Here is a 16209-nt window from a genome sequence, read left to right on the forward strand (position 1 = left end):
ACTGTCTCAACACCCTTACTGCATTTCTCTCCACAGGCCTCCAGGTGCCCACTAATTTGTTACCTTAAGCCTCTCTCTTCCCTCCTCACCTCCTCTTCCCCTAACTTGCCTTTAATCTAGTGTTCTCTCAATGTTGCTGATAAAGATAGGGGAGCAAAGTGACTATCCATTGACTGTGTTTTATAAACCAGGGCCTATACCAAATCCTTTAGCAATAAATTTACATGTCAACCAATCACACTGCCAAATCTATCACCACAGGATTCACTCATCTGATACATTCTCCTTTTCTTCACTCCTATAAATTCTTAAACCAACCTAAACAGGATTTAGTGGCAGAAACTCAAATCTATACCACCCTCCACTTGCTTACCTTTTTTCTTTCTCCCTGCCCATCCCCCCTTTTTGGTCATATTCCAAAAAGCATGACTCTCGTAGATGCTCCTTCACAATCCTAAACTAAAATTCAGTATTTATGATGTAAAAGCCTTGAGGATGAGTAAGCTATTTCTCTGTATTCCCCTAAAGGAATTCCTTCAGGCTAGTGAAAGCTAATGGTGTTATGATATAAAATATTCAGCAAAAATATTTTCAAATTTGTACTGGCAGGTGAGCCTAAAGTTCTTTCAAAGAAAGAAACAGAAAAGAGGAATTCCAAAACATTCAACTGGCTGAACTGAAGAGGTGCCAGAGAAATTGAGGATGATCAGAGAAGAGCTAGGGTGTGGAAGGGCCATCTGCTCATAGGCGATCAGTGTGCCTCAAAATCTACACGTGCTTCTGTCGTGTAAACAGCCTATCACATGCTAAGAATTTGGCATGTACAAAGGGATAAAGGATACTGAGGCTGATAAGAAATAGAAGATCTGAGTATTTCTCCTTGTGATGAAATGCTAAAACTAATTTCCAGCCCCACTCTCACCCTGAGAAAGTATTAGCATTGGATAAAAGCATTATCAATTGCAGTTCTCAATACAGCCAATGCCTCCACTCTCCTCCAAACATCAAGGTCCTAGTGGTTGAATTATCTAGAGACACAGACTTTTCTATGAATCCAGAGCTCTAAGCAGGAAATGCACATTTAAAAATTCAGTAAATGCTTGATTTGGAGGAGGTAGCACCTGCAAGTTCTGACAACTACAACCCCTTTTTGGATCAACAGCTTATCTTAAAAAAAAAAACTACTGCTGGGCTTCCCTTGTGGCGCAGTGGTTGGGAGTCCGCCTGCCGACACAGGGGACACGGGTTCGTGCCCTGGTTCAGGAGGATCCCACATGCTGCGGAGCGGCTGGGCCCGTGAGCCATGGCCGCTGAGCCTGCGCGTCCAGAGCCTGTGCTCCGCAACGGGAGAGGCCACAACAGTGAGGCCCGCGTACCGCAAAAAAAAAAAAAAAAAAAAAAAACTACTGCTAAACATTTTCTATTGGTCAACAGAGGAAAGGAATTTAGAAGGCAAGGGAAACAGGGGAAGAAGAAGAGAGCAACAAAGTTGCCCAGTTCTCTTGTGGCAGGATTCTTCAACAAGTTAAGATCATCTCTCAGGTATTTCTAAAAATTTAGTCCCATCCCTGTGATTATTAATAAAATTAATTACAGAATACAGTTATAAAAATATCCTCTTATTTAAAAAGGAAGATGGGACTTCCCTGGTGGCACAGTGGTTAAGAATCCGCCTGCCAATGCAGGGGACACAGGTTGGAGCCCTGGTCTGGGAAGATCCCACATGCTGCAGAGCAACCAAGCCCGTGTGCCACGACTACCGAGCCTGCGCTCTAGAGCCCGCAAGCCACAACTACTGAAGCCCGCATGCTTAGAGCCCGTCCTCCCCAAAAAGAGAAGCCACTGCAATGAGAAGCACACGCACCAAAACAAAGAGTAGCCCCTGCTCTCTGCAGCTAGAGAAAGCCCGCGTGCAGCAACAAAGACCCAACACAGCCAGAAATAAATAAATAAAATAAATTTATAAATAAATAAAATAAATAAAAAGGAAGATAATGCTTTTCATCCACCATCAGGAAAAGCATAAAGTCATTCATTCTTCTAGTGATCCTTTCCTTCCTCCCTTTCAAACTGATGATCTGTCAACCAAAGAAATATACTTAAAAATAGGCCAATTGCATCATCAAAAAATCTACGAACAATAAATGCTGGAGAGGGCGTGGAGAAAAGGGAACCCTCTTGCACTGTTGGTGGGAATGTAAATTGATACAGCCACTATGGAGAACAGTATGGAGTTTCCTTAAAAAACTACAAATAGAACTACCATACGACCCAGCAATCCCACTACTGGGCATATACCCTGAGAAAACCATAATTCAAAAAGAGTCATGTACCACAATGTTCACTGCAGCACTATTTACAATAGCCAGGACATGGAAGCAACCTAAGTGTCCATTGACAGATTAATGGATAAAGAAGATGTGGCACATATATACAATGGAATATTATTCAGCCATAAAAAGAAACGAAATTGAGTTATTTGTAGTGAGGTGGATGGACCTAGAGTCTGTCATACAGAATGAAGTAAGTCAGGAAGAGAAAAACAAATACCGTATGCTTACACATACATATGGAATCTAAAAAAAAAAAAATGGTTCTGATGAACCTGGTGGGGGCAGGACAGGAATAAAGATGTAGACGTAGAGAATGGACTTGAGGACACTGGGAGGAGGGGAAAGGGTAAGCTGGGATGAAGTGAGAGAGCAGCACTGACATATACACACTACCAAATGTAAAATAGATAGCTAGTGGGAAGCAGCTGCATAGCACAGGGAGATCAGCTCGGTGCTTTGTGACCACCTAGAGGGGTGGGATGGGGCAGGGGAGGGAGATGCAAGAGGGAAGGGATACGGGGATATATGTATGCATATAGCTGATTCACTTTGTTATACAGCAGAAACTAACACAACACTGTAAAGCAATTATACTCCAATAAAGATGTTAAAAAAAAAAAATAGGCCAATTGGATAGGGATGGGATATAATTGTGACAAAGGGCCAGAAGGAAACTAACCGCTACACATGGCGACTGAATCCATGAACTCTGTTCTCCTTAGGATATATCTCAATAGACAGTGTTACAAGAAATGTTCATAGTAACAAAGATATCACTAAAGATAAAGAAAAGTGGTTCAGGATACTGGGAGCCAAAAACCTGAAGTTCACAATGAATACTCCCAAGTCAAATTATTTCTGTATCTGAAACCAGCATTCAAAATTTCTAGTACGTGTTAATTTACATATGAAAAATGGTGGAAAATATTTACTAAGAGAGCACTTGCTAGTAAACCTGGGTTTATGCCTAGCTGCTATGTGGAGAACTTGGTCAATTCATCAAACTTCTTTACAACTTGATAATATCTATAACATGTTAAGCTATCCCTCAGAGATTGCTGCTACATTAGAGAACAGAATATGTCAGAGGAAGTTTAAACTCTTTGGAAGATGGCAAAAAATTAAAGATGGTGGTTAATGAACTCCTAGGCAGTTCATAGCTTTCCATAAGGGACAGCTGGTAGTACACAATACATCACAGTCTCAAACTCTCAAAGACACAAAAGAGCCACAGACTCACCTTACAAACTGATCTCGTCCACCCACTGCAAACTGGTGGGTATTGGCAGGATTCACATAGATTGTATACAGCCCCACCTTCTTCTCCTTTTCTTTTGTCACCACCAGTTTCCTTCAAGAGTAGAAAGGTATATAAATTATATTCTCCAAAAGATCCAGATAGTCATGGCAAGTGAGAATAGAGACAGTAACGCACACACAGCTAATAAGAAACCAAACAGATTCTCACTTGGAAAGAAAGAAAGAAGTGGTTTTGTTTGTTCATACATTGGAACAAGAAAAAAAAAAACAAAACCCACCACAATATATATTTACTAAATGCTACTTTGGAGATGGAAAAAACACGTAGTAATTTTCTGGTGTTCCTCAAGGAGTATAAATTAAAGGTGTATGAAAGTATTGCTCCTCAGTAGCCTTAGCTTGAGTCCAATATGATGACAACCAATCATTAAAGAGACAATACTACCCACATCTTCCCATCCTTTACTTGTAAGTACATCTTCCCAACCATCTGGGAGCAGGGAGTGAGGGGAGGATGAATCACAGAAACAGTGGACAGAAAAGACCTTAAGGGGGACTTCCCTGGTGGTCCAGTGGGTAAGACTCCGTGCTCCCAATGCAGGGGGCCCGGATTCGATCCCTGGTCAGGGAACTAGATCCCGCAGGCATGCCACAACTAAGGAGTCAGCATGCCACAACTAAAAAGTCCAAACGCTGCAACGAAGATCCCACGTGCTGCAACTAAGACCCTGTACAGCCAAAACAAATAAAAATTAAAAAATAAACATTAAAAAAAAAAAGGAAAAGACCTTAAGGTCAGAATCTATCTCCCAGATTCCAGAGAAATGTCATTTAAAACCCAGCTTTAAAAATGCACGATGAAAAACAACAAGCAACGGTTAATACAAAGGAAAACAGTATTAGTCTTCCCTTATTTGAAGCAAATTAGGAGCAGAGATTCTTGTCAAGACAGCTGTTTTTTAATGCTGAAAAATTATTTCTAAATTATTCTTCTGGTTGTACCACAAAAAAAGGTGATTCTTAGGAGGGCATGGGACCCCGAGGAAGCCTTTAAAATTTCAGAGTTTTAGCCAGAAGATTTTGGCCAAAGAGCCATAATTTTGTCCCACCTTAAGGGTGGCCCTATGAATACTCCTCCCAGATTGAAGCGTTCAACCTGTCAAATATGACATCATAAAGATTAGTAAATTTATAGGAAAAGGAAGACAGGCAAGGAAGGGACTGGGCTTTAGCTTGCTTGCTTTTTTTTTTTTTTTTTTTTTTTTTTACTGCTGAATAATATTCCATTATCTGGATATACCACAGTATATCCATTCACCTACTGAAGTACACCTTGGTTGCTTCCAAGTTTTGGCTATTATGAATAACAGCTTTCATTTTTGATTCTAAGCTTTTGCTAATTTCTGGTGCTTACAGAAAATGAAAGAACTATAACTATGACAATAAGTTTCTTTGTAAATGATGTTAGCATCCTCTCTGAATGGTCAAAGTCACTCCATCCTAGACTGCTCTAGGCAAAGGAGAAATTTAATTTTAAAATCTCTGCAGCCTTCCATTAAAAGAATAGTGTACAAAGGTCATTAAAAATAAATGTCATTAGGGAAAACACAAATACACACATACCCAAAACACAAGGCAGAAAACAAGTCAAAAAAGAGTTTCAGGAACAAAACTAGCAATGGAGAAGAGGCAGCTCTAATTGGGCTTTAGATATGGAAGAGGAATAGGAGCAGCTGCTGCTCTTTTTCAGAGAAACATCTCATTTCCTCAGCAATTTGGATTTTTAGAAGGAGAGGGTCAGACAAACATAACAGTTATCATGCAGAAGCAAAATGAAGAAAGTGAGGGGATAGATTATGAAGTACTGGCTCCACTGTCATCTAATCCTGACAAAGAACTCAATCTTCTATGCCTCCATTTATTCACCTAAAACAAACAATTCTCTCTCCTAATGCATAAATGCACAGAGCACCTTGAGCCCTGTGGGGAAAATGCAGAGGTGCTATAAAAATGATTGATAATGGCAGCAGGAAAAAAAAAAGTTTTGACACCAGAGCAAGGCAGCACACAAAGCCATATGAAACAAATTTACCAAATTCTGCCTTAAAATTTGCAGTTTTTAGCGAGCTGGTATGTTCCAGGAAAAAGGGAAAAACAATTACAGATCAAACCAACGGATTCCTCTGAAGAATATCTCAAACTAGCTTCTGCTGGCTAAATGAATATCCCACCCACAGCTCCAAATCCAACTCCTCCTATGATGTTAGCCAATATCACCAGCTTCCAGAGACTCAGCTATTATGTACATACAAAAGAAAAATTCCCCTATGCCAACTTCACACAAAAAATGCCTCTGATATAAGCAGATGTTCAGGCACCAGCTTAACACATACGGATACACATTCTAGCCATGACTTTCACATTCAGTCCTCTCACCTCATTCTAGCCTTCCACTAATTCAACCCCTAAAGTAAAAACTTCCTTAAGGCCAGAATCTGGACCTCCTCCTACTCTAAGTTTCTCCTATGTTCCCCCTTTTAGTTTCTATCCCACCTATTACTGCTTGCACCTAGATACAGTGATCAACTCTCAGCCAGATTTTCTGCTTACATCTTTTCATTACACATTCAATAATCTGCCAGTCATTTACTCTGCCCATCACTTGAAACAGATTCCCAATTTCTTGTGGCTTAACAGTAGTTTTCCTCTGAACCTGATCCATAGGATCTCATTCAGCTTCACAACACTCTACCAGAGCAGACCAAACAAACTCATATCATTTTCTCCATCTTTGCCCTTCCACTCCCCTCTGGAAAACTTGCTAATGTTCCATTATCATCACAGAATCATGGAACTTGAGAACTGAAAATAACAAACATCATTCAGTTTAAGAGATTAAATGATTTTTCTCAAAGCTATATAACTGCAGGCTAGTACTAGAAGGCAGATCCCTTGTCACCCAGACCTGTTCCCTTTCCAGGAGAAATCCATTCATTATCTCTCAATCTTCATCCTCTTAAGTTTTATATAAATAACCAGTATATCCTTTCCACAAGCCAAAAACATTTCCATCCTTTAACCACTATTTTAAATTCTTCACTTTCTAGACAACTTTTTGTATACTTATCTCTCTAAAAATAAAAGTCTAATAATAATCAGCCTTAAGATTATATTCCCTATATTAACTTATATTTTACTTGTATGCTATGTAAATTAGTGACACCCCTTACTCAATATTGGTACTGACATGTAAGATTTAAGATAATTTTTAAGGGGGGAGAGTTCTGAAAAGTTGAAATCTTGAGTTCTTCCTCACTTTGTGATCCTAGAATAAACTTCCAGAATGGCATTAAAAAAAAAAAAAGATAGTTTTTAAGATTAACAATACAGTAAATAATGTAGATTATCTATCAACTAGGTAGTCGTTAAACAAACTGGTACACCAATGCTATGACACAGATGTCACGGTTAAAAATGAGGTAGGCCATAGGGACTTCCTTGGCAGTCCATGGTTAAGACGTTGCCTTCCAACGCAGGGGGCATGGGTTCAATCCCTGGTCAGGGAGCTAAGATCCCACATGCCTCTTGGCCAAAAAACCAAAACATAAAACAGAAGCAATTGTAGCAAATTCAATAGAGACTTTAAAAATGGTCCACATAAAAATAAATAAAATGTTTAAAAAGAAAAAATTGGGTAGGCCTTTTTGGTCTGATGTAGAAAGCTTTCCAAAATACATCATAATGTGAAAAAAGTAAATTGCACGAACATATGTAAGTTTATATACACGTACAATTACCCCATGTTGGAGGGAAGAGTGTACATGTATATAGTAAGATACATAAATGTATACAAAAAGGATTGAAAAGGTATTCAAAATTTTTACCAATGGTTATCAATAGCTAGAAAAGTGGGGGGCAGGGGAGGTATACATGAGGGAACATTTACATTTTGTCCATATACTTCATTATTTGAGCTTTTAAAACAAGATATATTTGTTTATTATAAGAGCAATAAAAATGAAAAAAGTAAACTGAAATAATTAGTAGCTACAATTCAATAAGTTCCAACCATGGTGCCAGACACTATGCTGAGGTATCAAACACATTTATCAATAATCCTCACAGAAACCAGAAAAAGAGAGGATAAGACTGACTGATTATACCCATAGTGAGGCTGAAGAAACTTAAGTTCAGAAAGGTTATACAGGTCATTACTAGTAGTGCCCAAGTTGAGATTTGATCTAGGTCTGCCTGGATCCAAATAAGATGCTATGCTCTTTCTACGATATCACAGAGCTAAAAGGGGATATAATTTACCTGAGTCTCCGATTCATGTAAAAGTGAGCTGTGATATGATAGAGTTCTACTATAGCTACCAATATTTTTGTTCAAGAATTATCATTTAAAAAATATAAAAGAAAAAAAAAGAATTATCATTTAATTTTTACATTTCTACACAAAATTGAAGTGAAAACTACATAGGAGCATATCTCTAAGTTGCTATGAACATGCTTCTTGTGGGGAAGTTGAGTGGCACCCAAGTGAATGGAGAGTGGAAGATCATCCAGTTATTAAAGCCCACATATAATAAGATAACTGAACCCTGCTTTAGAAATGAAGATAGGCGAATAGTATTTTACTGCTGAGAAAGAGACAACAACAAAGAAGTAAGGAATTCCCCTAAACTCATCTGTTTCTTATCATAAATACAAAGGAACCATTCTGATGGACCAGAGAGTTGAGCATTACCTAGGATACATGCAATATTTTCAAAGCCAAGAAATCCAATTCTGTAAAAATACTATTGCTATACTTACGAAGCTGGCCGGTCTTGTCGGAGGTCAATGGTGAAGACAACTGCATCTTCACCTGCAGATAGGAACGTACAGGGAGAGTCTGGTTCCAGGGCCAACTGAAGGAGAAAAAAGGGAAAGGATGAGGTTTCTAAAGATTAAAATTAGAGGTTGTCTAACTCATTCCTTTATCTTTACGATTTAAAATGTCTCATTAAATGAGGCATTTAAAATGTCTCAGCAAGAGAAACATCTGCCTTTTTTGTTGTAAAATCCCAGGAAAGAAGATAATTTAATAAGCCCATTCTCTCTTGCTGTGTGAATTATTCACAGTTTGTTTATCCTATACAAGTCAAAAGCACAGGTGATTTGCTATTTTAATTAAGTCTCCAAGGGATCTGAACAGTGATACCAAAGGAAAACACTGCCATTAGAGCTCATCCTCAAAATCAATTCCACACTCTCAGGTGGGGAGAGAAATGGCACCCAAGTTTCATTCCCTACAGCTTAGTTCTAAAAGTTAGTTATCTAGTGGGTTGGGGGTAGTCTTAAGAATGAAAGAAATAGGTAATTTTCGTATTTCTTGAGCCATGGGCGAGGAAAGCATACTCCAGGTCCACCTACATATTTGCTTAGGGTTTGTAAAAAAAAAAAAAAAAAAAAAAAAAAAAAAAAAAGAGGACCATCCTCTTTCCACGGCATGGAAGAAAACAGTGCCTACTCTGAGACCAGGCAGTTCTTGGCTCTCACTGGCTGCCATCATGATTATTTGGCCTATATTCCCAGCTCTAAATAGGGCTTCCAGAAATAGTACTGTTTATGCACTGAGAGTTGTGAGCAGAAAAGCTGGAGCTCTCACATATGAGAAGCCAACAGCTAGCACCTTAGAGCTGTTAAAATGTTCTAAATACAATAGGAGTAAATTTTAAAGGTTTGGAAGGCACAGGAGACCTCAAGGATCTCCAAACCAACCATGGCTCAGCTTAGGAGTTAAATATTATCAGGTGAAATGTTGCATGTGCAAGATCTAGAAATCTCTCAAATACTTGCCTTCTGAGAAGTTTACTGTAGCTGCTTTTTCTCCCATCTTACCTACAAATCCTAGGACTGAAAGAAGTGATGGAGGTGACCACAACAAAGGGGACACAATGGACAGAGATACTGGAGGGCTTTGGCTGAGATCCACAGAGGAGCTGAACTGCACAACCTTTGGGGCAAGGGCTTACTTACCTTGTGGGATGCTCCCTTGTGCTGGGCCACACGCTTTGTATTCTTGCAGCACTGTGTAGCAGACAACTCTGCTACCCGAACCTGCCCATCACGGGCACACATGGCCAGGGTGGAATCGCCACTGTTAGGAAGGAACTTGGCCTGGGATGTTAAGAATAAAAAAAGGGACAAGAGAAATTTAAGAGGTGAATTTGAGAGGGGAAAACATGATGACAACCCCAAATCATCCGCTTTTGCTACACAACAGCTGGAAACTTAGACCTCCTGCTCTATACAGTTGGCTCAAGTCCAATTTCTTCCAAGGGTTACAGGAGAGGAAAAGAAAAAATTTCTGATATGAGAGGATTTCTGTTGATTCTGGAAGGCTGAACTGATATGAGTGCTCAGGTAAACTAGGACTATACCCAGTAAGAAAGAAAGGTAAGGGAAAAAGGAGAAAATCTTCCTTGATTCAGGAAGTAAACATAAACTTGCTACAAAGAAAAAGGAAACTAGAAGGGATATTGGGGAAGGAAAGAGAACATGCTTAGGGATAAATGGCTAGTACCATATGATGGATGGGGCTGGTAAGTAAAACTTCCAGAGAATAACAATATTAATAGTATTTATCAAACGTTTATTAAGTACCAGGCATGGTTCTAACTGCTTAGCTTCTACTGTTATTTAATCCTCATAACCCTGTATGTTATTAGCCCTATACTATAGGTAAATAAACTGAAGACAGAGGTTAAATAAACTTGCCCAAGATCACACAGCTAGTTAAGGGGTTGGACCAAGATTTAAACTCAACTAGACTGGTTCAAGAGCCTCTGCTCTTGTATTATAACGCCTCCTAGCACGGCATTTAGTGCCTTCCTGATGATTTCCAAGCACCCTTCCTATTATAATGAGGCTTCTAACAGTCTCTGTGCTCAATGAAACAAAAGGGTGCCATGAGTCTTTCAGGGTATTTAACTCCTCTAAGTCATTATGAAAGCCAAGGAAGGACCGAGTCCTGATATCTAATTCCTACCACAACTCACTATCACTCCTACTCCAGGCAGCAGCTCAGATTTGTCTAACTCGTGCCTGATTTTCTCAGTTGCCAATCTGCTCCCTCGCCTCACCTGGAAGACATTGCTTTTGTGGCCGCTCTCAAAGTCCAATACTGGCTGTCGCCGCACCCAGTCCCAAACCACCACTTTCAGGTCATCGCTGCCACTGGCCAGCCAGGTGCCGCGCTGGTTAAAGTGCAGGGTATTAACACAACCAGTATGGCCCTCAAGCCCATGCTGCAGGCGGAAACGCTGCACAAAGACTCTTGCCCCACAAGCCTCGTACACAAAGCGGGCACTCGAACCCAGCTCCCGCTCCCGAAGGGCAGGAAGGGCTTGCCAGCGAGGTCGGGGCAGGACTGACGTCTCCGAGGACACCCAGTCCTCCAGGGCCCGCTCATCATCTGATGAGTCCTGGTCACGGTTGGCCCGCTTGCGCTGTACACGACGACGAGGATGCTCTTCTTCCTCCTCTTCTTCATCCTCTTCTTCCTCTGAGCGGTCATGGACTTGGTTTTCATCATTGATGGAGTAATGGCCAGTGTCCTCCATGCTGTCAGAGTCCTTGTCTTCACCTGAGCTCTCTGTATCTGTGCCTCGACTTTCTGTGCTGGTGCGGTTGGGGCCACCATCATCCCCGGTCAAGCTCAAGCTCAGGTCTGAGGCCTCCACTTCAATGCCTGAGGATGTCTCCCTCCCCTCCTCAGCACCAGACATCTCCTCTGGACTGCTAGACAGGCTTCCTGCATGTTAGTGAGGAATAGGTAGGTGAGGGGGAAAAATAAGGAAATAAGATGGTGACCAAAAGGATTCCCACTCCTTAGTCTAAAAAATCATCACACCAAAAGACCCTGAAACCAACTTTGGTCAAAATGTTTTCATTACATATGCTTATAAACAGTACCTTCTGAGACGGAATCTTGAAAAGATTAAAACCAAAGTCACACACAAATAAAGAACTGCAGGACAACCAAAGATTATAATAAATTCTCAAGAAGCAAAGCATTGGCAGATTTTATATAAGTATGCCTGATACAACTACCTTAGGCTCTATTTTGCTAGATGGGCATCCATTAGTTATAACACATAATTAAGCTGAACATAAGAAAAAAGAACAGCCATCCCTGGGCTTCCCTGGTGGCACAGTGGTTAAGAATCCGCCTGCCAATGCAGGGGACACGGGTTAAAGCCCTGGTCCAGGAAGATCCCACATGCCGCGCAGCAACTAAGCCCTTGTGCCACAAGTACTGAGCCTGTGCTCCAGAGCCCACGAGCCACAACTACGAACCCGCACGCTGCTACTGAAGCCCGTGTGCCTAGAGCCCATGCTCTGCAACGAGAAGCCACCCAATGAGAAGCCCGTGTGCCGCAACGAACAGCAGCCCCCGCTTGCCACAACTAGAGAAAAGCCCGAACGCAGCAACAAAGATCCAATGCAGCCAAAAATAAAAATAAATAAATTTAAAAAAAAGAACAGCCACCCCCAGGAAGAGTTGGACTATTTACCACTTCGAGAAAGCACCACTACCTCCCAACTCTTAAACCCTACAGTTTCTTCCCCCGAGGTTTTAAAATCCACTAAGAATCCAGAAGGAAGTGCAAGGGACAAGTGGAAATTGTGACCATTTGAGTGGCTTCTTGCTCTCTTTTTTGCTGATAAATGTATTCCGCCTTACTTCCATTAATTTAATAATCGTAATACTAGTTTTAGATATAGGAATTCTAGTGAGACAAAGTTTTAACAGGAAGCATAAATAAAATTGATAAAAAGCAGGGCTACTACAGCAGGACCTGAAAAGAAAAGTTCTTATTCTAGGTCTGCCATATTGGTAGTTATAAAATAACTGGGTCACTTTGAGCAATATAATCCCCAAAATTAGATACTGAATTCTCCTATCTAACAGCCAAATCATATTCTAGTGAGCACTTTGGCAATGTTCTAGGGTCAAAAGGACCACAACTTCCAAACTAAGGTCAAGACGTAAAGAAAGGAAGGGGGTGAATAAGGATTTTAAACCTGCTCACGGCCTCCTTTCCTCAGATGACAATAAATTTTATCTCGCCAGAAGTAAAGGCTATTAGGTAGGAAAGGCTGACCAGCTATGTGTGACTGGTATAAGCTATTCAACTCCAATATCACATTGATGTTTAAGGATTCAAAATGGGAATATCTTCTTGCTTAGTCATCTGAATTAGAGCAGTAATTTCTGAAGATCTTTGAAGCAATGGAACTTCTTTTCAATGAACTCTTAGGCAGAGCCCAATAAAGAAAACAGATAAACAATACACACACTTTTGGTTCAAGCAGTAACAGAAGGTTGGGAGACACACAAACAGCTCTTTTCAAAAAGCACCTCAACTAAGAGCACAGTGTGAAAACGACTAGGAACTGGAAGAAAAAGGGGGAAAGTGCAGCAATTTGCTCCCAGGAACTACATTTGCTGAGGCTGCTGTATATGCTGAGAAAGATTAATAATTGTGGTTTTTGAAATGAAATTGGGTTTGAGATTGGGAGTGGTGAGAAGGGATAAAATGTCACACCCATCACTTCTGTGAAGAAGAAAAAAAAATGAAACATCAAAACTCCTAGCATTTATTGTTAAAATTAAGATGACTTTGGGGGCCTTACCACATTAAGATAAGGGCCAGAGCATATCACAAGCTCAGCAAGAGGACACTAACAGTCAATGACCAAGATAATAGCTACCGGTTGGCAAATTTTTCCTGTAAAGGGCCAGATAATAAAAAGTTTAGGCTTCTAAACTTTGGACCATATGGATGTATGGCACAACTACTCAACTCCACTGCTGTAGCACAAAAGTAACCATAAATACTATGTAAATAAATGCAGCATGACTGAGTTCCAGTAAACTACAAAAACAGCAGCCCGCAGGCCTGGGGATTTAGCCTGCAGGCCATAATTTGCCAATCCCTGATCTAGCTAATGGCCAAACTCCAAATCAATTGTATACCTCCAACCCCTCTAGAATCCTGTGCCTTTCAACTAAGCCCAGTGAAAAATCTGAATCACTCTCCTTTACAGAAGATAAATGAACACCAGTGGTAAGAAAAGAACAAAGGGACAGTAAAACAGCATGCTGAAAATCTCCCTTTCCCTTACTCACTTCATTGCTCTACCAAACACGTCAACTAGAATTTAGACGATAATCTTAACCTACAAGGTGCTGAGGAATGCTGAACACTATGCTGCCCAACTATATCCATTTGAAGGACCTTCTCTAGTTTGGAAGTTGGCTCAGAGTGGATGCACTGGTCAAATAACCCAGGTAGTAGCTATACTCTACCAGAATCATGATATTCTGCCTTCAAATCTGCCGTAGACCCAGTGATTTAATACTTGGTAGCACTGGTGGAAGGAAGGAAAGGAAGCAGGGAGGGAGGGAGGGAGGGAGGAAGGGAGGGAAGGAGGGAAAGGAAGAAAGGAAGGAAAGGAAAAAAAGGAAGGAAGAAAAGAAAAAGAAAGAAAAAAGCCCCAATTGCAGCTATTTATAACTTCATCTCTTATCTAATGTCTCTACTGAACTATGATCTACCATGAAAAGAGACCTCTCCTTATAACTGGGGAGCCTTGCCTTCCCAACAACTCCCTTGGTTCCACCACCAATTGGATCTTCTTTTTCTCCTTTATTAACAGCATCTCTTAGGTTTTGTCCACCCTTACAAAATTCCAAACCACTTGACCTCTTAGAGGGACAACTCTATTATTGATCTTCTGAAAAAAATCAGATAAAAGCTGAAGGAGCAAAAGTACCAGGTAGTCCAAGGTGTTTCCTGTGTAGTTTCCTACACTCAAAACAACACAGGAAGAGTTCATTCTTAGGAAAGATTTCCTTCCCTCCGCTAAAATTCAGGTCTCCACTCTCTTTGCGGGAGAAGAACCTCAGTCGATAGCAAAAATAGCTTCACCTTCATTATGGCCCCTTACCATTAGCTAAGTCTGTTTTGCCATCTGTGCTGCTCCCTTTGCTGGACATCTTGAATGATGTTTACTGCAGCCAGCCTGGATCGAGAAGAGTAAGAAAATGAAACAATTAGGAAACAATCTGGGAAAGATGATAAAAGCACCAGGAGATTTAACAATGTACAGCCTTTGTCATTTTTACAAAATTGATTTTTTTGTGTGTTCTCAGCAGGACTTCTCAGCTGCTGAAAATTATGCCAGATATTATCCCCCCATGTCTAAATTCCATAAAGAGACATATCTTTGGGAGGCTAACTGCCATCTCTTCTCACTGAGTAACTGTCAGTGATTTTTCAGATGGGAAAGAAGGAACTGAAATAAATCCTGGAACAGCAGGTCTATATCAAGTGACATGTATTGCAAGCAAGCAGAGTCTTAACTCAATACAAAAAGCTAGCTTCAGCACTACCCTCTAAGGCAAAAAGCTTCTGTTGTAAGTAATCGTCGTATGTATCCACAAACTCTATGAAACACTTGTCTTCACAACATGAAGAGGAAGGTCAGACTCTGAATATCATTTCACACACAGGACAGCAGAGGTAGAAGAAACTGAGCTCTTGGGATAACAGCCTGAGCTTTATGGTCATTCAGATGCTTAGCTTCAAACATACAGGCACAGATATTAACTAAGGATTATAAGAAGCAGAGTCAAATTAGAACTCAGGAGTATCCTACCCCTAAAAAAGAACCTAAAAGGTTTTTTCTTCCCTTTTATGACTAGTAAGTCAGTCACCAAGTGCAAAGCTGGAGAAGAAAGTGCAACATTTCCATTAAAACCATCTCAGTCCATTTCATAAAATGGCAAACACTAATTCACCTAGTTCCACCAACTTTCACCAGGTTTGTCTGTTTAGCAAAGCCCTAACTAGGAGTCAGGGTACCTAGCTTTATTCCTTTTATACCACTATAATACAGTCATTATTTTTTCAGGGCCTCACTCCCACCTCAAGCAAAGTCCAAAGAGCAAAGAATAATATTATTCAGACCAGAAATTTGTTAAGCCCTTTCAGTGCCTTGGACAAAAGGCACTGAAAAGACAAAGTATGATTATGACTCCACTCCTTGTACCCAGGCACACTGGCCTCTAATCTTTCAACAGTCCTTTCATTCCCATAACAATTATCCCAGAAGCAGCTCCATCCTTATCTTTACCCCCTTCTCTCCTCTACAAAAATCCAAGTTGCTTCAAAAAAAATTTTTTTTAAGTTTCCTCTGCCAAGAGACAGCTGCCCAAAGCTTGCTCACATTAGGCCAGGGTGGGGGAGTAGAAATAATGCAAGAGCAGGACTGAGGCTGAGTTTGAGGGAGGGACACCTGGAAGGGTGATGATGAAAGACAATGCCAACAAAAAACAGATTTGTGAAGCCACATAAAGAAAAACAGTGAAGAGCTGTTTGCAGAGCAGGCTGTTTTCCTCCTCCTACTTCAATGATGTATTTTTGTACAGCATTCCTCACACAACACTTGTTTTTTTCCTCTCGGTAGTCCCTGTTTATATTCTTTAGTAGCTCAGCAATATCTTCTTCCTCACCTAGGGCTTAAATTAATTACATTAACTGCAAAAGTTCTATGAAGCA

At 40.5% G+C, this 16209-nt stretch overlaps 1 protein-coding gene across 3 annotated transcripts in view; it reads right to left on the bottom strand.

The window, feature by feature from the left end:
* Nucleotides 1–14660, bottom strand: part of DCAF8 (DDB1 and CUL4 associated factor 8) — a gene marked incomplete at its 5' end in the record, with an annotated part of 29116 nt that extends 14456 nt beyond the window's left edge. For 2 of the 3 annotated variants that reach the window (XM_079696840.1, XM_079696841.1), the window contains 5 exons: nt 3574–3684; nt 8411–8505; nt 9617–9757; nt 10723–11393; nt 14597–14645. In XM_079696840.1, the coding sequence (XP_079552966.1) occupies nt 3574–3684; nt 8411–8505; nt 9617–9757; nt 10723–11393; nt 14597–14645 (1067 nt within the window). Of the gene's footprint in view, nt 1–3573; nt 3685–8410; nt 8506–9616; nt 9758–10722; nt 11394–14596 lie in introns of all 3 variants that reach the window. The other variant, XM_079696842.1, reaches the window with a different exon arrangement.
* Nucleotides 14661–16209: the final 1549 nt, after the last annotated feature.

This window comes from Hyperoodon ampullatus (genome assembly GCF_949752795.1).
Source record: "Hyperoodon ampullatus genome assembly, chromosome: 2".
NCBI classification, from domain to species: Eukaryota; Metazoa; Chordata; class Mammalia; order Artiodactyla; family Ziphiidae; genus Hyperoodon; species Hyperoodon ampullatus.